Consider the following 21,829-nt stretch of genomic DNA (forward strand, 5'->3'; position numbering starts at 1 on the left):
GCGGACGCCTCCCGTCCGCGGGGCTCCGCCGCAGCGCTTCTCCCTCCGGCGGCTTTTGCGAGAGGTTGGGTAATTTCCTACCCAAATTACTCCCCCCGCCCGCCCTCCCTTGCGCAACTTCACGGGCGGTTTGCGCCGCGCGGCCCTTGGCGAGCTGCGGGACATCCCGGCCGTGAGCCCGGCGGATCCCGGAGCTGCCCGCGGGCAGGGTCGCGCATGCAGCCGCGGTGCGCCCGAGCGGCGCTTCCCACCCGTCTGGACCTGCGATGCAGTACCCTGATATACGTGGCAGCCGGGCTTTTCCTTCATGCGAGCCGCAGCTCCGCTCCCCCACAGGCCTTTCCCAGGGCTGCTTGGGCGCTCCCGGGCTGACAGACCGTCCGCAGCTTTGCAGCGTGGTGCCGCGTTGGTGACTGCCTTCACCTAGGGCAGCTGTTTTGATCGACTGACTCTGTATTGCCGCGAGCAAGGGAGGAAGGAAGGGGAAAAAAAAAAAAAAGAAAGAGCGAGACAGAATTTCAACCCTCTCCCCACCCAAACCAAGCTCTTAAAACTTSCTATTTGTAGCTCCTGCTCTTTGAATAGACACTCCCTGGGAAGTAAGTAACAGAGTTTCTTGCACTGAGCTTTTGGCATCCCAGGTGTCAGCGACTTGACCGTAAGCGTTCATGCCCTGGAGACTAGAGGTCCTCTCATGCCACATTTACAGGTTATCACTGGAGATTTATAACTGAGGAAGAGACTTTTGAGAAGCTACGTGTGGTTTTCACGTTTTCGAAACTGACACAGAAATTCATAGTTTCTCTCTGTACTTGCTGGTCAGCTTTTCATGGATCAATGCATCTGAATAACAAATGACTGGTTTGTTATTGTAGGAAGGCGGTTTTGAGGTCTCTAAAAGGAACTGCATTCATTTTTGTTTTGTTTTTTTTTTTGTTTTGTTTTGTGTTTTTGTGATTTGTGTCTTTCACTTTTTTCCCTCTTGATCACTTTAACTTGAAAGTGGCTGCCTGAGTCCTCACCAAGCGCGTGTGGGAGCCTTTTATGAGTATGGCTTTACTTTAAATGATCTCCACTTACCCTGATCCTCTCAGCAGCAGGTCATGTGCTTTGAAATGCCTGCAATACAGAGAAATGCTCCTAGTGCTTCCAGGATTCAAASCACTGCCGGATTTAGTAGCCAAAGGATCGAGCAAAATACTTTATGCTGTCTTTGTATCATTTTCAGCACAATTTGCTAAACCTGTTGAAAGTCAAATGAGGCATTTGGAAGTGATTACAGCTGTTCAGAGAGTTATAGGGTTATGCAGAAAGTAGCTCCTAGTAGTGCAATAAGCAAATTAATTTTCACTGAGGAGGATTCAGTATGTGGGGTGTACACTCAGATGCAGGTCAGCAATGTTACTGTTTCGAGATTTGTAGCCTGCATGTAGGTAAGAAATTCAGCTGTTCTGGGGTGTTTTAATTTTTCTCTTCTTCCTCTGACTCTGCTAGTAAACAGCACTTAGAAAACAATCCTGTCAAACCTTAAATGGTAATGGTGAGAACATTTAAATGGTGAGAACTGAGTCCACTCTGATAAACTTCATGTATCTCTAAAGTCAGTGTGGAGGGTGGAGGTGTATGCTCTCCACAGGCATTTCTGGTGCTCCTTTCACCCACCTAAAACTCAGAAAATTCCTCTTTGTGCGCCCAGAGCTCCTTTTTGCTATAGATGTAGCAGGCAGGAACTAGCAGAGATCTTCCCTGAGTCCTACCTTCCCCAAGGCATAGAAAATGTTCTGATATGGGCAGGTAGCTCCATCTCCTCCATTTCCTTAGTGTAAACCTAAATTCAGTGAAACACAACGTTTAATGTCATTGGGAAGCATGTGATGAATCATGCTGGATCCATGTGACTGAGCTGGTTTGTCTTTTTGAACAGTCAAATAGCCAGGTACTAATTTTGAGAGGCCCAGACGTTTCTTGCTTGCAATGTTCAGAGAGAGTAGTTTACAGTCCCTGCTGTCTGGCTCTGGAACAAATGCATTAGCTGAATGAAGTTTAATCTCTACAAGCAACTGCCAAATTTAAAATGCTTTTGTGACTTTATTATCCTTATTTATAATTTAAAAGCATAAATCAGGCCTGGGGAAATAATAGTATAAATCAACCCTCAATTAAAAGTCCTGAGCAGCTATGAGAGTCCTCTAATATAGGGTGATATATGCATTTTGGATGTATGCTCCAGTTGAGAGCTGCATGTCAGTGAATATCTTAAATAGGATATGTGTATGTAGAAGCAGAGACCACTCACTATCAAGAAAGTTCAACTTCTGAGAAGCCTTAATGGCAAAAGCAAGTAAAGCCAAATGTATTCTGTACCTGGTCATTCCCCAAGCTGTTGTGTTCTCTATGAACTGTAGAACAACACTGCAAAAAAGGTGGGGGGGARAAATCAATTGCTCTAAAGAAGTAGTAAATATATTGACCTAAGTACTTTCAAAAAGATCAAGTGATTTTTCTTTGAACTTTTCCATCAGCTCTTTGAGTTTAGGTAATGGTGTTGGTATCAGCTTGTTGTTTTTAGCAGGGAAGAGGGCAGGTATCCCCTTGAAGAACAGCTGTATTCTAAAATAACTTCCATAAACAGCAGAACAACTGATACGAAAGCAACTTGTATCTTTCAGTGCCGGAAATCTGTAAATCAGAATCTCGTGGAAAGCCTTATCTGTATTTCAAGGATGTCATTTTTCAGGTCCCACCTGATCGAGAACACGTGTTGTTTATGGAAGTTATTTTAGAATACAGCTGTCCTCTTAACTGTTTTTGACCCTTGTTTAGATACCAGCTGCCATGACTGGCAAGGGATTGTGGACCAAAGAGATGAGAAATCACTCCCAGCCCTTTGGACATCTCACGGTGAAGAAGACCCACATACCCTAAATATACTGCAGTAACATGCCTGAATCAATAGCTTCTGACCCCCAGGTTTGAGACAGAAACATGACGGGACCAGACACTGAAATTAATGGACATAGACAAAAAATAATTTCYGTGGTAACATATGAATCGATGAATAGTCCAAAGCACAAATCACTAGAGATGTGCTTATCTTTCAGTAATGCTTAAAAATGAATGCACTTTCTGATCAGTTGTCTCTTTGGTAGGGGATCTTGGGCATGCCAGAAGAATAACCGTTTCTTCCCAATGTCAGTGTCTCAGATAGAAACTCTGATACTTTCTACTGTCAGAAAGGCATGTTTAAAAAAAAAAAGAGAGAGAGAGAGAAAAAAAAGAAAAACCTTCACTTGGCCAGCTTGCTTATGAGCAGCACTCTGTCAGTTGGTGGAGGAAAGCCCTAGGACATGGCCTTTTTCTTTAATGCGCTATTACTGATAGCTGAGTAATCAGCACAAGCAATGGTTTTAAGATGTAAATACTAGAGATAAGTAACGGTGGTATTCTGATGCTTTCAGGTTTGTTTGGAGGAGATAGAAGTAGGGATAGAAGTAATCTGCCAAGTCAGTGGTGATCCTTAGTGTCTGTATTGCAGAAACTCGTAGGGGTTATATGCTGCCCAAAAAATCAATGAATGCACAAATAATACTATAGTTTGAGGCCTCAGTATTTATGAACATTGCACCCTAGCTGAGCATAATTTAGGATGAGAGAGTCAAGCACCGAAAGGTGCAAAACACATCATTTTTTAGGAAAAGCTGTGGTTGAGACTTTGCTGATGGGGTTTGTGTCTGGAGTTCATCTGAGTTCTGGTTCCTGCCATGTTGCCCGCCTGTGGCCATGGGCCATTCGACTCCCAGTGGGAGAGATGGGCTTGCAGCATGCTGGGAGCATCGTGGTCCCCCAACAGCAGCTCTTGTGTGTTAATGACTGACGGTGCCGCATCTGTGGGGTCAGTTGCCATATCCAGCACGAGCAAGAACGTGTTTGTGCGGAGCATCTCCTGCTCCCCTGTTTCTCCTCCAACTCACTGTTTTCTGCTTCTCTATTTTTTTTTTGAACCTCTTTAGCCTTTGTGCAGTCTCTGTTTCCTCCCGGCTCTTCCCGAATCCGCACACTGCTGAGATCCTTCTTCCTTGCCACCAGCTTTTTTTCATGCCGGGTGCTGTCCCCAGAGGGAGGCAGTGGTAGGAGAGAAAGAGGGTTGTGCAACTGGTGAGATCACAACGAGGAAGTTGGTAGGAGAGCGGTGTCAGAGCTATCATGTGCCCCTCAGCGATGTCGTTTTGAAAAAGKAAAATAGAAACTTGCAGAGAAGAGCAGGGCGGAGGAGGGTGGAGGAATGGAGAGTTAACACATGGACCCGTTTGCTCCGACTTAAGCTTCTTTGGCCTCAAAAGAGAGCTGGGGAAGCCGTGTTAAACTTCTCCAGAGAATATGTTTAAGAAGTCTGGCGGGGGATAAATGTGTATCCCTGGCAACRCTGCTGGTGGCTCCGCAGATCTGTGGAGTCGGCCGCTCCTGAAACAAGACGGAGATGTCGGTCTCGTATCCCCGTCATCTGGAGCGCGTTTGGCTTTCACAGTGCAGGCTTTCTCGGGAGGCAGGGAGCAGTCTCTGGGAAGAGGGCATCCCTAGCCCAGAGTGATCCATTAGATTCTGTAATCTGGCTAAAACAAGGGTCTTGAAGCGTGGTGAGGCTTGTGAGCCGTCTCCTGCAGGCACCGTGCCTTCCTGGAGCGTGGCTTTTCCAGGGGTGGCACAGCGGGTGGGAGGTGCTGGAGAAGAAGAAGAGAAGTTTTTCCATCTCATGCATCTAGCGTTTTATAACGTGCTTGCTCCTTTGCCAGAGCTGATCTGAGGCAACAGCTAGTTTCTCTGGAAACCAGGCCAAGTTTATGTTCGGAGCGAGACAGCCGTTTGCAGCCTGCCAAGCTGTGGTGGGGGCTGTAGGGCTTGGCGAAGCTCTCCGCATTCCCCATCCCTTCTGCAGCTCCTGCGTTGGGGCTTCCTTCGGCAGCAGCGGGTGGATTTTGTCGTCGTCCCCCCCCCACTGCAGGGAGGCAAGTCCAAGGAGCGGGCTGCATGCTCCATGGGGGCAACCTAGCAGAGAGGCACCAGTGGCTGGGGGGAAGCCCTGGCTGCGCACACCAAAGTGGCCTTCTATTTCTTTTTTTTCCCTGTGCATATCCTGCAATTACTCCTTTCCCTCCCTCTTCCACGCCCCTCTCCCTAGGGCAGGAGGAGCCCCGGGTGCTGGCTGCCAAGCAGGGAGCAGAGGATGGAGCCACTCAGTGCACAGGGCTGGCCTACAACAAACTTGACCTCACTGCCGCAATGATGAGGATTAAGATTAGAGGTTTGGGGGATTTATTTGTTTATTTATTTATTTATTTATTGGATGAAGGAGTGTTAATATCCAGTTTGCATCTCTCTCTTTCCAAGCTGGAGGAGGTCTCACTGCAGAGCTCTTCCCCAGCCCCATAGGAGAAGTGTATTTTTTCCCTTTGTCCACGTCAGTGCCCTGAGCCCCTATGGGCAAGGAGAGGTGATGATGATGATGATGAACTGATGGTGAACTAGCACCTCCAGAGCAGGCTGCAAGGATCAGCGAGCGTCTCTGCTGTGGTGCTGCAAACTGCCTTTCCAGCTTGCCATCTCGGCCTGCGGGAGCTCAGGGCAGCCCCCAGCCCCTGCAAGCTGTTTGAAGGGGGAGGTGGTGACAGCAATGCCCCTATCCCATTGATTGATTAATTAATTTATGTTGATGGCTTTGTTAGAAACCTTCTGGTTTTGGTTGCAGGTTTTGCACAGTCACCCTGTGCCCCCTCTTGTTTTTTATGGAGCTGGTTCTGGCACTTGGGCTCCAGGTGCATGGTGGGGATGGAGATGGGGCAGCATGGAGGTCAAAGCAGGGAGGACACAAGACTTTATTGTGGGTGGTTTTGTATGAGACCGGGCAGAAGAAAGGCATCCCTGGGAGGAGAGGCTGCCCAGCACCATGTGTCCAGGAAGCCTCTTGTCCATGCGTCCTGTTGCAGAAAGTGGGAAGGGGCTCCATTTTTGTTTTTTGTTATTTTTAAAATTTTATTTACTTTTATTAATACTTTGTTGCTTAAGGGCCTGGAATTTAATTTCATTTCGGCAGCCCTCAGCTGACTTCGGAGTAAATAAGCCTAAATAACATGCAGGTTACCCTGTTCAAAAGGAGCATGTTCAAAGCTGCTTTGTTGAGCGCATGCTGGGTTTTGAGCCAGTAGTTAGGACTTTCCTTACCTCCCCAAAAGCACTTTCTTCTGGAAATGACAAAGCACTCTATTTATTTATTTATTTATGGCACTGCATGCCAGTTTGAGAGAGAGACTTTGTGCCAGAGTCGGTGATGTCTGGGGTTATATAAAATGTGATTCTGGTTATATTTAACGCGAACCCTGCCCACAGTTGTCTCCGCACGTGCGGGACTTCGGAGGCTCCGGGTGCCAGCGCGGGTTGCAGCGGCGTCGCAGCCCGGCCGCTGTCCCCAGGCTTCCCGCGCCGCGGTCGCGGGCGGCCACGAGGCCGGGCGGCCACGAGGCAGGGCGGCTCGCCGGCGGGGAGAGTGGCCGGCCTGCTCCCAACGCGGGCTACGGAGACTGTTCTCGTTTGCTGCGCTGGGGGCGGCAGGAGTGCTTGAGAAGTCTTGAACTTTGCTGTTTCAAACCTCTGCAAAGCACACTTTCACTTTCATTCTCACTCAGTTAAATGTCTGACATCTGCACCCATCCTAAAGCATGCAAATGATTTTCTTTTCTTTCTTTTCTTTTTCTTTCTTTTTTTTTTTTAAGTGTTTGGGAGGGTGATTTGTTCTCATAGGTCCTTGTGAAATGCCCTCTGGTCCTGAGCTGCACACGATATCCCAGTTGGGCTCTGCTCAGCTCAGCGCCGCTGGTTGCCCCCAGGTGCTTTTCAGCCCAGCCTGTGCCAGTGCRTGAGATTTTCCCTGCCCCGTTGCAGAATTTGGCCCTTCTCCATATTGCATGGGGACCATTGATGTTCATGGTAGGGATCTTACATGATTGCTGGTATTCATCTATGCCTGCGCAGGGGGTAATGGACCTGTGGGCCCTGGAGGAAATGTTTCACCAATGTCCAGACCTCAGTGATACAGCTTTTCTGGGCCTGAGTTGTCTGCCTGTGTGGAGAGGCTGCAGCTCGAGCTTCACTGTTATTCTATGTCTCTAGCATTTGTGCTCAGCAAAGTTTGGAGCTGCTGTGACATCTTCTACAGCATCGGATCGAACAAGCTCTGGGCTTCTTGTGTGCCACTTGTCTGGGCGAGCTAGCAGGGCGAGCAGCAAAGAGGGCATCAAGTGCAACTCCTGTGGTGTGGCAGGTTTTGGATGTGGCTGTGCAGAGCTGGGGAGCGAAGAGGATYGTGCTCTCCAGGTGCACTTGGCCTCTTATTTCCCCGTCACTTTTTGCAAAGCTTCACCTTTTGCCTTTATTTGAAAAACAGCTTCCTGTTTGTGTCGCATGAACCGCACTGGCTCTTCCGACATCTGCTTCTCTGCAAAACAGTTTTCCTCTGAATCTCTCACTTGAAGCTGAGTGGAAGTGTTCCTGGGCGTGAAACACGTTTTCCTTTCTCTTACCCTACCAGGGCCACCAAAAACCTCCCCTTATGGTCCGTGGGGCGTTTGGGTATGTTGTGATGCTTTTGTACCTTTGCAAACTTATGGCAAATGCTTATTCAGGTTTTTGATGTGATTACTTTTTTTGGCCAAAACTATCTAATCTTGCTGGCTAAGGTTTGTGAAGCTGCTGTGTTGCAGCTTTGTGACTTTGGATCCTGAACGGTGTCTGCCTACAAATCCTGGGGCCAAGTGTGTTAACTGAACTGCGTGTCAACGGAGTTGACACACCGCGGCTCTTGTGTCAGGCGGTCACCTTGGACAGAAAGCAGGCAGAATTGAGATGGAGTGAATCAAGCTGGAAAGTTTACCTAGTAAACACAGATACGGATGAAGCTTTGGCAGGTATGACAGTACTCACAGCAAACTTCGTGTGCCTTTCCATGTATCAGCAGATCAGGCCAGCAGTCAGTGTCCTTGGGAAGCAATAGCCTTGAGGCTCCTGTCCAGGTGATCAAATTTCAGTCAAAATGATGTAAAAAAAACGCAGCTGGAATCATCTGGTTACCAGCTGGATAGCCTGCATTTAGAGATCTGATTTTAGTCTTATTCTCCTTAGGAAATGAACTGAAAATGGTGATTTTTTTATTGGCTAGTATTTTATCATTGCTTTCTACTAACCTTGTGGCTTTATGAAGTCTAGACCATTTTTTAAGCCATTCTGTATTTGAAAATGCACTTACTTAAATTTTTACATTTTTGCATTCTTTCTGACACCAGTGAATTTATTAACAAGGTGATTTGTGTTAAGCTTTTCTTAAGAACAATTGGAATTGAAATATACAGAGCGGATAGCTTAAATGTTTTTACTGACTTTAACGTTGGCTGTGCTAGGCTAGTGTTCAGAAGAATGTGCCTGACACTCAATGCAGATTTATTAAGCAGAGGATGTGTCTAGTACAGATAATTTCTCGTCAGCATTCTTTAAGAATCTGAAACTGTTAAACCTTCGTCTTCTGCAGCTTTCTTTTTATTTCTTTTTATTTCTTCTTTCTTTCTTTCTTTCTTTTTTTTTAACCATAGATGTATGTGTAGGTGCTTTTTTTTTTCTCTCTCAGTTTTTCTGTTTCTGATCTTCAGGTTCCTTGAAGACAGACAAGACCGAGTGTCGTGTTGCACCCGCTTTAGTGTGATAAGTGGTCTTGGTTTGACTTGAGGGGTGATGATTGCCAGGCTGTAAAAATACTGTGCAATGTTTAAATGCTTGTGGTTGTTCTTGTCCAGCTGGGGCACACAAGCTGCAGAAGAGAGATTTCCTTTTAAATTAGCCTATCTTTTTGGTTCCTGGCATTTTGTATTCCGCATGAGTGAATGTGAGCCATTAAAAGAGCTTTTGTGTTTAAACTAGAAAGCATCTCTGGACTGATGGGATGTGCTTCCAAGTTGTTTCTCTTGAGAAACAATTGCAAAAAGTGTACTTTGCCTTAACAGGAAAGGGCTTTTAGGTGGGACTGCGGCTGCCTGGTGTGTGGAAGCTGGCTTGATTTGCAAGTGCAGCGAAGGGATCTGCTGCTTCCGTCATTCATTTTCCTGAAACATCCTGTACTAGTCAAGAGACTAGTTAAATCTCCCTGCAAAGCCAGCACAGACAACATCACAAAGCCTTGTTCTGCCTGGAAAATGCCTGGGCAATTTTTTGAAATGCTACTCCTGGTGACAGTACGTGAGGAATAGAAGAATCTTCAAGTTTGTGCATAAACTTTCCGTTTTCATCTCGGATGAGATGAGCTCTTTTCTTTCACATTTAAAACTCCAAAGGTGCAAATGCTTCTCCGTTCTCACTGTCTTTGGGATGAAGAACTGTAATTACCCAGTTTTTACTGAAGTACAGATATGCTGCCTTACAGGCTTTCTGTCACGCCATGCAGTATGAAGAATGGATGCCAGAGCTGTTGAATCAGTAACTGCTGGAGTGTGTTGATAGCTTAAGTGAAGTCCTATCTAGTATACCTTTAACTTTTCTAACAAACAAAATTTTAGCAGCAATGCTGAGCAATGCTGTTATAATGATGCTTTCATATTTCTTCCTCCCTTGATGCCATCTTCTAATGGACATGAAACTGAGTGTGGGAGAGGACRAAGGAGGTGGATAGGGGTGCATTAGAGCAGGGAAATGGGCACTGAGCTGGGCCAAAGTCAGAAGCTTTTCTGAGAAAGCAGCCATCGTGAGGACACAGTACCAGCTTTTGGAGGAAATGTCCTGCTCTTGTCCCCTCCCACATCCGCAGCTGGACAAGCATCGCCGGACGCATGCCCAAGCCGTGTCCGCCTGGGACGCGGCTGGCTGCATCCCTTTGGAGGTATAGTGGGAGGCTGCTGGCCCCTGCCATGGCCTTAGTTCCCATCATGCTGCCACGTGTTGCTTCCTGCCTGAATTCCTCTCATTCTTGTTTTTTCCTCCCACTGCAAAATGCCCTTCTGAACTTTGTGTGCAAGACGCTGCTCAGTTGGAGCAGCTTAAGCCCATGTGGGCCCCTACCTTGCAGTTGCAGGCCAGATGTGCACAGAAATTGGCTTGGAACAGCATGATAATGAGGGTTGAGAACCAGGCAGAGAGCACGGGGACACAACTGGAAAAGGCAAGAGGTATCCAGGAGTAACRAAAGCACGGTTGTCAACAAACTGATCTTAACTGCTTCAGCTTGAGAAACTTCTTCCTCCTTCTTGTGTGAGAGGAGAACATGGAGATTTCTSTTTAATGTAGTATTACCTGTCCAAAATGTATCATCTGGGGACAGATAATGTACATTTTTTTTTCTCCTGCATGTTTTATTTTTCTCCTCCTGCTTGGGCCACAGGCAAAGTCATATCAGCCTATCCATCTTTTCGTACTGAGAAATCCACAGAGCAACAGGGTAGAGAGGATGCTTCGGAGAAGCTCTGTCTTCCTGAAGGAAAGACGGTTCAACCACTTTGATGCAACTGTGAATGTCTGTTTTTGTTACTCGTGTGTCTTTGTGACGCACCAGTGAATGCTCTGTAATATGTATGCAAAAATACGAGCTCAAAACAATATTAGCTCTATTGCTAAGCTGGATAGAGCTGAAGCGTGGACCCTGAAACATAGTTGTTCATACCATCCATCTGTTAGCACACTTTCTGGCATACCTCCAAACTGTCTTTCAGCATAGTTCGGGAATTGGCACTGGGCAGGGGCCTTTACCAGAAAACCAGTTGCAGTCAGCCACGTCTCTCTGAAGGCTGAACTTACCATTGCGCGCCAAAACTGCAGCAGGTCAGCCTCAGCCCTTTGGGACAGTTCCAGACATGTTCAGTTCATGAGAATAAATGCAGTCAGTGGACCCTGTCAAATCCCACCCATGGCACCTGTTTCTGCAAGATCTTATTTCTGTTTTTCAGTGAGAGAATTAGGTAACAAAACACCTCCCCATAGTCAGGTCTTGCTGCCTCTGAGGGTATGTCAAGCACTTCTGCATGCTTTGGCAGGTCTCTCTTGTCTCCRGCCTTAGCAAGTACAGGTTTGGAAGGTTGCACATCTGGACTGAAATATCTTCTTCTAGATGAATAACCAAGAAAAAGGCCAGTAGCCTCAAGTACTATTTCCACTTCTAGTTATATTAGTAGGCATATAGTAAAGCATATGCACTCTTGACTGAGAGCCGCCCTTAAGTAGCTCTAAAATCACTTGTGCTCCCTTTTCAAGAGGATGTGCAACCTAATGTCCATAGCTGGGCTCCAGGGTAATGTATTTGCTAAGTCCAGCCCAGCCTCATCAGGGACTCCTCCCCACACCCCCCACCATGAATCGTGGTAGCAGTCACAAACAGAAAATATGTGCTGTGTGTTACAGAGATTATGAATGCATGTGTACCCACCACTAATGTGTATGTCATGCATGTTCTCAAAGGGACCTGGAAGCATCCTCAGCAAATACAAAGAGAAACTGGTAACTCTTAGACAAAACACATGTACGTGTGTGTTGTTCACATCCATATGGGGGAGGGGAGAGGATACAGCAGCCAAATCTCTAAGGATGTATCCACAGCCTAGCACTTAGTTTGAAGACCTTTGTTTTATAATTGGCATTGCCACTGTGGAGGCTACAGCACTCCCATCTGCTGCAAATGAACTCGTCTTTATTGGTGGCTGGGTATACATGCAATGCACGCTTTACAAGATGCCATAAACTGATTTCTTTGCTCGCCTTTGCTGGGAAAACATGCGGCAAAGGGGGTGGTACTTCTCTAAGGAGTTGTGGTGCTCCTCAGATTTTGTGGCCCACCAAGTTGTCGGGTTTAAGCAGATGGAAGCAAATTCTGCAAAAGGTGACTAGTTTTTTGCTGAGTTTAGTGCAACAAATGGGCTTTTCTGTTACCAGGTAGATTCTGGACCTGCTGCAGGAGAGGACAGTTGTCTAGCTGGGGGTAGGGAGAGGGGAGAAGGAGAAGGGGAGCCAAAAGGTGTTGTGAGGATGGCAAGCTGTTCATTTTGCTCATATGCAGAGCAGCACCCCTTGCTGGCCTTCAGCTGAAGGCATGTATGTACAAGAGCTATGATTGGGAGTACCAGGGAAGGAAAGAAGCTGGTAGATCATTAAATCCTGGTGGTAAGCCTCCCAGCAAGTATGCACATTTCTTTCTATAATGTCATCAGCCAGTTCAAACCATTTTGGTTACAGCACAATTTGGTGCAGGATATGGCAGTGGAGGGCTTTCAGCTCATCGCAGGACTTGTCTAAAGCCCTTGGCTATGCAGGAGGTCGTGCCTTGCCTAGTCTGGAGGAGGCAACTCTGGTGTGTTTCTGGCAGATTTCCATGATGCAGCACCTGAGCTTGTTGCAGGGAAAGGCCAAGACAACTTCTGGATGGAGAGCAATGAACGTGATGCACCTGGGGTGGTCACTGCTGGCAGAGTGGTCTTCATGCATGCAGTTGGCCCCAATCYTGTGTGAGGAAACATAAGTATTTTGAGAAGGCTGAGGCTGTGTCAGCCAACTGCCTGTGTGTCCCTGCAGGGTTTGGTCAGCCATCTCCTGACTCCCACTCTGTGCTCTCTCTGCGATTGCTCTCACCAAAGCTCCTCAGATTTCTCCGCAGAATATTGACAACTGGCTGGAGCCATATGGAAGCATCAGCAATATATCTTTCTCCACTCTTCTGGGTGGCGTGTTCCTCRCCTTTAAATAGCTCAGTAGCTCTTGTCCTCTCTGGGGTGCCAGCAAGGGCGTCTCAGTTTTACACTCTAGTTTTGGCACAGATTATTTTGGCAGTTTCAATACCTGCCATGCTGAAACCGAATGCAGGAATTGCCAACCTGCATGCAAATGTGGATTTCTTTTTTGTCTTAGCAGTTCTATCACAGGACTTTTTAAAAAAATAATAGGTATGCCTACAAAACACTGAGAGTTTCTGTAACAGAAAGGGGGTTTTGTTCACTTTGCATGTGGCTAGTCTTGGCGTAAGTAATTACGTTGGTAGGAGAGCTGGGTTATTTTTGAAGTGCCTGACTCTCATGCTGCATTAGGTGGAAGAGGGTGCAGAGGGCATGCTCTTCTCTGGGCCGGTTTCATGATGTGTGTGCCAGTGGGAGCGCACTGGTTGGATTGCCATGCAAACATGAGGATTTTCCAGACTTATGTCTTTTGACAGTCAAAAAGAGGCTTTTGTAGCTTTCACATGAGCAGCATCCTCCCTCTTTYCCCTTATGTGTTTGCTTCGGGTGCTACCAGTGTAGAAGAACCAATCCTTGTGTTAAGGGTGCCCATCTAGTGAAATAAATTGTATACAGCCCTGAGAACTTGCTAACTTGCTCTCTGTTATGCTTCCCTTGTAGTTGGCACACTACGTGTGGAGTTTTCTCAGCCTGTGAACCTGGAAGAAGTGGCGAGAACAAACCCCGAGGTGAAAACAGGAGGTCATTTTACTCCCAAGGACTGTACAGCACTTCAGAAAGTAGCAATTATTATACCATTCAGGAATCGCGAGGAACACCTGAAATACTGGCTCTACTACCTACACCCAATTCTTCAAAGGCAGCAGCTGGACTATGGAGTGTATGTTATCAACCAGGTAAGATGCTAAAGCCACAGGGCTTTAAAACACTCTTGTAAGCCTGCCTGTGCTCCTCTGAAACAGAGGATTGGTTTCTTTATCCTGAATGCCAGTGGGCTGGTGGAGGGGAGTAAGGTCCCTTAACAAATCTTTTTTGGAAAAAAAAAAGGCAAAAAAAGCTGTACAACAGTAAGAGAATGTGAAAGTGAAGATGAGCAATTCTGCTTCGGTAATTTTGATTGAAGATCTGGAATCCCCTTTCCCCAGTCAGGCAAAGATAACCATGAAGCTTTAAGCTTCTGCTTAAAGAAGCCACTTGGTGAGAGGGGAATAAAATCCCACTAGCGYGACCTAATCCGTTCAAATGTTCCTTTCTCCCAACTGCTGCAGGAATTGCGCACACAGCTCTTAAAGGTGAGAAGGTAATATTGATAGTTAATTTGACATTGGGTGTGCCATAAACCCATACTGTTTCACTCTTTTTCTTGAGCAAGTCCTGTTCATTTTAGTAATAGTGCCCAAAGTGTCAGGATGGACAAAGCTGTCACGGAGGAGCAGGTAAGTGATTATCTTCAGGCAAATAGAGCAGAAAATAGTGACAGGTTTTTCTCCTCTATATTTGATGTTTTTGAGCTGTCTTTAAAAAATGGCACGTATCTCTCCAAACATTCTTGGACTTGCTTTACACTATCATGGTGGTTGAACAACTGGGTGTTTTGCACGCATGGAAAAACCTAATATGTTTAGACCACTGTTTGGATGGTAGTGTGAAAGGGGAACGGCTGACACTTCCAGCAAAGACTTCTGCCTGGAAAATCTTACAGCACAGTTTCTCTCTTGAATATGTACTTGGATTCTAGTTTAACATCAATTTTTATGAATCTGAGACAGAATATGCTTCCTGAAATGTCACTCCCTAAATTTTCAGATCTGCCAGTGTGTTTGAGTATATCAGACATCTTGAATATTTAAAATTATTGCCCCAATGCGGGATCTTGGTATAAAATGGAAATAAGGGGAGGCTTTTCTAGAAAGAAAACTGATATTATGTTACTGTTATTTCTCTTACTTTGCTCATTTCCAGAGAACTGGAGAAAAAGCGGTTTGTGGGTTGTTTAGCCACAGCTTCTAAGCGCAGAAGCTAAGATATTTTCTCTGTACCATTGAGTGTTTCTGTGGATACCAGCCACTGTTGCCAAGTTTGAAATGCGTTTCTGTAACATGTAAGGCGACAAGCCATGTCACGCCTGAAGTCGTGCCTTGCTGACACTGCCCGTGTGCAATGCAGAGACCAGCTCGTAGCTCACCTCTCCGGACTGACCGTGATGATCAAACCCAGCCCTCGCCCCTTCAGGCTGCATTTCCTTGCGCCTTAGCCTTTGCCTGAGTGGTTACTGGTGTTTGGTTACCAGGTCACTCAAACCCTGGTTCCCACCGATTCTGTAGGTGCGGGGGCTGTGGATGGCAGAGCAACACATCTTCTTCCAAGCCTTGGTTAGAAATTGGGACGTAATGGGAATGCGAGTTCCCCAGCGGGCCAATGGCTGGAACTGCTGCTTTTTCTGCCGATCGTGGCTTGTTGGCTAATTCTTCCGAAGACTCAAAAAAAAAAAAACTGCTGGCGATCCTCGGGGGCGCCGCTTGGGAGCAGGCGGCCGTCTCTGCCGTAAAGAGCCGATGGCACGGCTGGGACCGACGGTGTGTTTCCACATCGGCAGAGCTCGAGGGTAAGGAAAGCACAGGGCCCGGGCACCTAGCCCTGTGCTGGTGCCYGTAGAGGCAGGCTCTCCCCGAAAGCCCGGCTGAGTTGCTGCTGCTGCTGTGGCCGTGCATGCTGGCTTGCATCGCCCTGCATTTCTGGCTGCTCCTCTTCTCTGGTCCCGTTCTCCAGTACTAGACCTGTGGGGCTGGCTGTGTGGCTCTGAAATTAACCTTCAGAAAAGTTACCCACTCAGATGTTTTTTCAGATCCCTTGAGCAAATTTGGAACAGGTGTAACATCCAGTACACAAGGAGGGTGTATGTGTGTATATATACGTATACACACACGCATACATACATATATTCACATCCTAGATACATCCTACAGTTGGGTGTAGTTTAGCAAGTGAGACTACCTGATTTGCAAAATAAATGCACTCCKGCATGCCTTTAAAAAATTGTGTCAGTGCTGGTAAACCAACAAGGCGCAGCTCTTGAGGGTGAGTGGGAATGCTGAATGGAGAGATTTGCAGAAAATGTGTTAATTCTGCCAGAAGTGCATTAGGAAAATGCTCTTATTTCTCTGCTATCTTGACAATTGCTTTTCTGTTTTTCTTGTCTGTCCTTCCCTTTGCATCTGTCCTCTTTTTTTTTTTTATTTTTCCTTCTAGTGGGGAAATATTACCTTTACTTGTTAATCCTGTCTATAGCAAAGCAATCACTGAAGCAAGGAGAATTACTGTGTGATCTGATTCTTACACGCTGCCCTACGTGCTCTTCTGTACTCTGCATCTCATAGAAAGAAAGAGGAGTGCTGAGCCCTGCTACCGCTACACTGGTAATGTCAAACTTCTTCCTTTCGGCGCAATACGTTTCAGTCATGAGTCCATTGGTCTGTTCTTGTGTGTCTAAATGCACTACAGTAGTCTTTGATGGAGGTCAGCAGAATGATGTTTGTACAAAAAAAAAAAAAAAAAAAAAAAAAACGGTGTATAACTGGAGCCTGTGGAAAATGGGCAAAAAACACCTCCCAGCAAAACCCCAACCCAACACATGGAGTAGCAGTTCTGAGAATTCTTTATTTATTTTTTTTATTAATTTGAGATGAGAAATAAACAGCTGGATGTATTTTTTTTTGGGGGGGGGGTTTGATAGCACTTGTTCGATGACACACAAACCTGACTTTGTCAAATTAAAAAGCAGTAGTGAATCTGCGAAATCTCTTTTTTGTTTTTTTGTTTTTTTTTGTTTTTCTTTTTTTTGTCCTGTTCACTCCTGCAGTTTTCTTACCTGTGGTCATAGGTGCTCGGCTGCTGCCACTGGGGGTCCGCTCCACCGGTGCATCGCACCTGTCCCGTAATTTCACGGGGCCAAATAAGACCTCCTCCCTCAGGCAGGCCCAGTGCCCACCCTTGCAGAAAGGGGGTTGGGGGTGACCTGCTCTCAGCTTAGTTTGCACGTTTCCCGCTGGCAGGGGAGGAGGCAAGGCCCATGTCCCCCTGCCGCTGCTGTCTCCTGCACCCGCCCCATGGCTGATGGCGGTGGTGCTGGAGGCTCTACTCCCTGTGAGCCATTCGGGGAGCCCAGGGGGTTCTGCATGCTCAGTTCTGGCTCTGCAGGAGAGAGCTGGGCAGGTGGCCTCCCACAGATCAGCCCCTTGTGGAGCAGGGAGCGGGGCCGTGAACTTGTACGTGCTGGGGGGAGCCATAGGGAGTCCAGCTGGGAATCAGGAACAGGTGACRGATACTTGCACTGAACCCTGACACAAGTCAAGTACCAAGATCAGAGCTCGGGGTGGGGGGAAATAAAATAGGAAAAACAAATATTAGTCCTAGCCAAAATATGCTTGGACTATACATTTACTTTTTGAAAGCCSAGAAGGCAAGTGTAGAGGCTACCATGAGGGCTTAGCTGTGATGTCAAAGCAGCGTCCCATGGGCTGCATCGTTCTTCATGATGATGTTCCTCCATCAAAGCATGGCCAAGACGATCCTGTGCCTGGTGACAAGCACCGGTACTCAACAGGACCGACTGGGGAAYGAGGTTCTGCCAAGCCAAGGGGAGGGCTGGAGGCTGGTTTTATCCTCTTTTATCTGTTTCTCAAGCATCACCTGTGTTACTGTGCCCTACGCTGGTCTGGRGGGGTCAGTGGCTGAGAAAGATGATTTCCCAACTGCAGTTTGTCTGTTGTTTCCTCAGTTGCAGATTGTTTGCTTTCTTTCCTTTAACTTTCAAAGCTGAGGAAAAGTTTTCCTCAACTTTTAGAAAGTTGGGCAGCACTCAGAGTTGGAAGCCTGTAGCACCATTTCGAGTTTACAGAGATTTCAATCCCAAATACTCCAAGTATGCCACTGCTTCTGAATTGCCTTAAGGTTAAGAGGCAGAGACTCATACAAAAAAGCAAAACCCCTTGTCACTCTTCCCTCTGATCCAGGCTGTGAAGCCCTGGGATAGAAATTCTGCTCCTAGGAAGGCATGGTGGAGATGTTAGTGCTATTCCATTTGTTTTTTTTTTTCATTTCCATTTTATTCCATTATTTTCCCATTTTTCACCTCCTGCCCTGAAGACAATTGATACAAAGCAAGGAGGTTTGCTGCATGGGTTACCTGTTTGCTATTAAGGTTACCACAAATGGCTTCGATGTGTTATCTTCTAGGTATCTTGTCTTTTGGGCCCCACAGTTTAAAGCTGTATGGGACAGGAGAAGTAGTGCCCATGTTAAGTGTTTGCCATGTAACTAGTCTCTGCCTGCCACATCTGCGTGCACTAGGCCAGCAGTGTGGACTCAGCTGGAGAGCAGATGGGTGAAGTGTGGGGGGGAAACGTGGGAGGATTCCCATATGGTAGCTGAGTGCTTAGCTGTACTCATAGTCCAGTCATTGCATTTTGTTTTTTAAAACAATATTTGGGAGAGATTAAGAATCCAACTCCTTGCAGCMGCATTAATTCCTAAGCATTTTTTAAAAAATGCATGTATATAGACTACCTAGATGACTTAGAGTCTACCCAAGAGTATGGGATAGGTAGGATTGAGTCTTTGTTGATAACAAAATCAGCATGAAGAGCTCTTTTCACCTTTTTCATTATAACAACAGCAGCCAAAGGATATAAAATGAAGATGTTTTCCCAGAGTGGGGCCAACRAGTGCCTTAAGATATGACTGTATTGCCCTCCACAAAGTAGGYTCTGTGCCAGCACGGGGAAAAACTTCCCCTTTGGGGCGAGGAGGCCAGGTTTCAGGAGTTCGTTGCTGAGAGCAATTTTGCTCCTTCATTTGCAGCTTGATGGTAGCCTGAAAGCAAATTTAACTCCTGGTGCTGAGAGAGTCCCTGGAGGGACCCCCCGAGGGTTACTTTTGAAGATGAGGCTCTGGCGTGGACCAAAACAATTTCACTTGGAGTAGGTTTTTCCTTAGGGTACTGGCTTTCGTCAGGGCTGTAGACTGGGACTGCAGGACACGGAGTGCTCTGCGGCTGGGACTTGGTGGCCCCTTTGCTGATAAGAATATCATCTGCTCCTGTGGCCTCAGCAGCTGTGCTGTTTCCCGTCTTGCTCCCTTTCCCAACCCTTTTGTTCAACTTTGCTTCATTTTCTGTGCTCAAGTCTTCACTGCTCTTGCTTATGCATGATGAAGATCATCTTCCCACCACGTTAGTTACTGCATGAACATTTTCATTTCAGGTGAGGGTGTTGAGAATTTGCTCAGATCCACCTCCACTAAAACTCACTCCTCCCTGTGAAGTCATTTAAGCCTGAGGCAGGTGCGGAATGCTTTTGAAAACCTTGGCTTGACACTCACTTGTTAAATCTTTCATTGGAAAAATATTTGTGGTTGCTTCAAGAACCTGTGTTCATTCCTGAACCACAGATCCATTAACCAGTTTGGATCAATCAATTTCCAAACAGATTTTTTATTAACCAGGCAAAACTGTTCAGGAGAGGAGATAAACCGGATGTTTTAAACTGCTTCTCCTTGGGCACTGTATTTTATCTGTTCTTGRTTTGTATCCAGCTGCAGCTGCTCTGTGCCAGCTCTGGAGCATGTAGTACTCTTGCAAACCAACACGCTTGCACATATTCCTGGGCCCCGAAGCCAAGGGCAACAGGGTAATCCTTTGGCTCAAAWTTGCTCTTAGGATGCGCAGAGAGGAAGGTGGGTTGTGACAGAAGARGGAGGACTTGGTTGTTTTGCTTTCCTACATCTCCAAGTGTTGCCTCCCAGTGGGCCAAAAACCAATTTCCTTCAGTAATGCTCCAGTGATCCTCTTGTGCCACTATTTTACCCTTGCAGAGGTTGGATTTGGAAGCTGCTGTTGCAAGATCAGCTTCTGGGTTAGAAGTACTTCACCAGTACACCACCAGTAATCTAAGATTTCTGGGTATCATTTTGTTTACTGTTTTTGAAGACATGGTGATTTGAGAGCCCATACTTGTTTTCAGAGCTACATGTGCTTCTGAAATACTTTTCCCCAAGAGAGGSCAAACCAATTTCTCCTCAGACTCTTCTTTGCTTGGGGGAGAGAGCAGAGAATTTCCATCTCAGCTCACTGATCTCTGCAGATCACTTCATAACTGTCCCTGGCCTGAGATAATTGTGCTCCTCTGTGGTATCAGTCTTTTTCAGGTCCTCAGCCTCATGGTAACAGCCTTCCCAATTTCTTTTTCTCATGAGTTTTTTGAATCCATGATGTCTGGCAGAGGAACTGTAGTTCTCCCAGAGAGTACCTCATCCCAGTCTTGGTGCAAGCAAATGAATCCATATGTCACAGCTGCACGCCAAACAGGCAGCCCTTGCTTTGGAGTCTCAGCTTTCTGATCTGGTTCATGCACAGTGTCACGGAGGTTGGTGCAAGCCAGAGTGGAAATAGGAGCGAGCCGCAGAGTTTGAGACCTTGACTTGTGGTGCTGTCACATGCTTCACAAGTCAGATCTTGTGTGCGCTCAAGCACATTATTGAGACCACAGGGTCTCAGAGCTGTATGTGACAGAGCTTAGGAAAGAAGCATCAAACACCTGGCCAAAAGAACCATTTTTTCCCAGGTTCCTTGTCATGGTTGTTACCAGAAGCATTGCCAAGGTTTCCTTCCACATTGGTCATATCATGGGTCTTTTCTTCCATGTGAATTGTTTGGGTTGTTTCATTTTGTTTGGGTTTGTTGTTTTCCCACACTATTTTGGGAGGTACCAGGCACTTGCCACAAATGGTCCATTGCACCCTACTTTCCTCCTTTCCCACCTGTAGCCCTCACCTGAGACTGCATCAGTCTAACTCTGCGGTCACAAACAAAACTCCCTTCATAAAATTTATTCTTGAAATGAGGGGGAAAACCTCTCTGCATGAAATTTGCCATCTCAGGTGTGTGAGGTTTCACACCAGCTCAGTTCTATGTGACTGGTGCTGGCCCACAAATTGTATGTGGGCAGCCTCTTGGCCAGAAAGGGACAACACTGCTCCTGGTGCCTTGGCCCAGCAGGGGAAGCGAGTGCCTCCAGCCCTGGTCTTTCCTTGACCGGTTTGGCTGCCCCCGTGTGTTGCAACTTGCTCAGAGGTGATTGTCCAGCAAACAAGGTCTGGRGAGGCTTGCTTGGGACAGTGGTGCTGGATTTCTGCAGTGGCCAGTCTCATGGATGCGAGGAGGGCGCACAGGTGCAACTTGGTCCATCAAAGGCAATGCACACCTGGTGTGGCAAAGCCAGCATCTGGCAACAGGTAAGAGAGTGCTGATACCGACTGTTTAATGCTAGGCACTTAACAGTTTTTCTTTGTTTTGAATTAGGATGGAGAAGAAGAATTTAACCGTGCTAAACTGCTGAATGTAGGATTCGCAGAGGCTTTGAAAGAATATGACTATGATTGCTTTGTGTTTAGTGATGTAGACCTAGTCCCAATGGATGACAGGAACATCTACAAATGTTACAGCCAGCCAAGGCACCTCTCTGTGTCCATGGATAAGTTCGGATTTCGGTAAGATGTCTTTTGAAGGGGCATTTTGTTCCTAATATAGCTTTTAGCATTCTGTGGCAGGCACAGGATTACAGCATCCCCACCCACCATTGAAAGTCTGGGAAAATGTCTCTGGCAGAARTCTGTCTTGGCATGCACGTTCCTGCAGGGAATGGTTAGCTGCGAGGAGGATCAGTTGGAGAAGAAGAAGTGGGGAAAACAGAATTAAGCAATTTATTAAAATTCAYAGTTCCTGAAAAGTAAAATGTAGGGCTAGGACAAACTACAAGCTGTCTTTTTACAGATAGCTGTGTATCTGTTGTATTTCAAGCTATAAATTGGAATACAGCTAGTGTTTCTATTCAGTCTGAATAATGAGACATTCTCACACAGTAAGAATTATTTGCAACTTTAAAAAGACTGCATCAGATGTTATTTTAAGAACAAAATCAAATATTTTTGTCTATTTGATTTTGGGCCACTGGGGGATCTGCCCTGAGGGCAACGCAAAACTAAATGCCTTTCAGCATACGTTTTGGTTCAGCAGACTGCTGCAAATGAAA

At 46.4% G+C, this 21,829-nt stretch overlaps 2 protein-coding genes across 2 annotated transcripts in view; one reads left to right on the top strand and one right to left on the bottom strand.

The window, feature by feature from the left end:
- SPINK4 (serine peptidase inhibitor Kazal type 4) overlaps positions 1-445 on the bottom strand; it is a 16,639-nt gene extending 16,194 nt beyond the window's left edge. Inside the window, exon 1 of the mRNA XM_085317216.1 lies at positions 276-445. Within this exon, the coding sequence (XP_085173342.1) occupies positions 276-309 (34 nt within the window). The 5' untranslated portion in view covers positions 310-445. The remainder of the gene's footprint in view (positions 1-275) is intronic.
- A 6,584-nt stretch (positions 446-7,029) lies between these two features.
- Positions 7,030-21,829, top strand: part of B4GALT1 (beta-1,4-galactosyltransferase 1) — a 21,888-nt gene continuing 7,088 nt past the window's right edge. The window contains exons 1-4 of the mRNA XM_085317847.1: positions 7,030-7,037; positions 7,580-7,620; positions 13,404-13,639; positions 21,100-21,287. Coding sequence (XP_085173973.1) covers positions 7,030-7,037; positions 7,580-7,620; positions 13,404-13,639; positions 21,100-21,287 — 473 coding nt within the window. The remainder of the gene's footprint in view (positions 7,038-7,579; positions 7,621-13,403; positions 13,640-21,099; positions 21,288-21,829) is intronic.

The sequence above is a fragment of the Rhea americana genome, unplaced genomic scaffold (genome assembly GCF_003343005.1).
Source record: "Rhea americana isolate MKP2758 unplaced genomic scaffold, rheAme1 scaffold_115, whole genome shotgun sequence".
NCBI lineage: Eukaryota > Metazoa > Chordata > Aves > Rheiformes > Rheidae > Rhea > Rhea americana.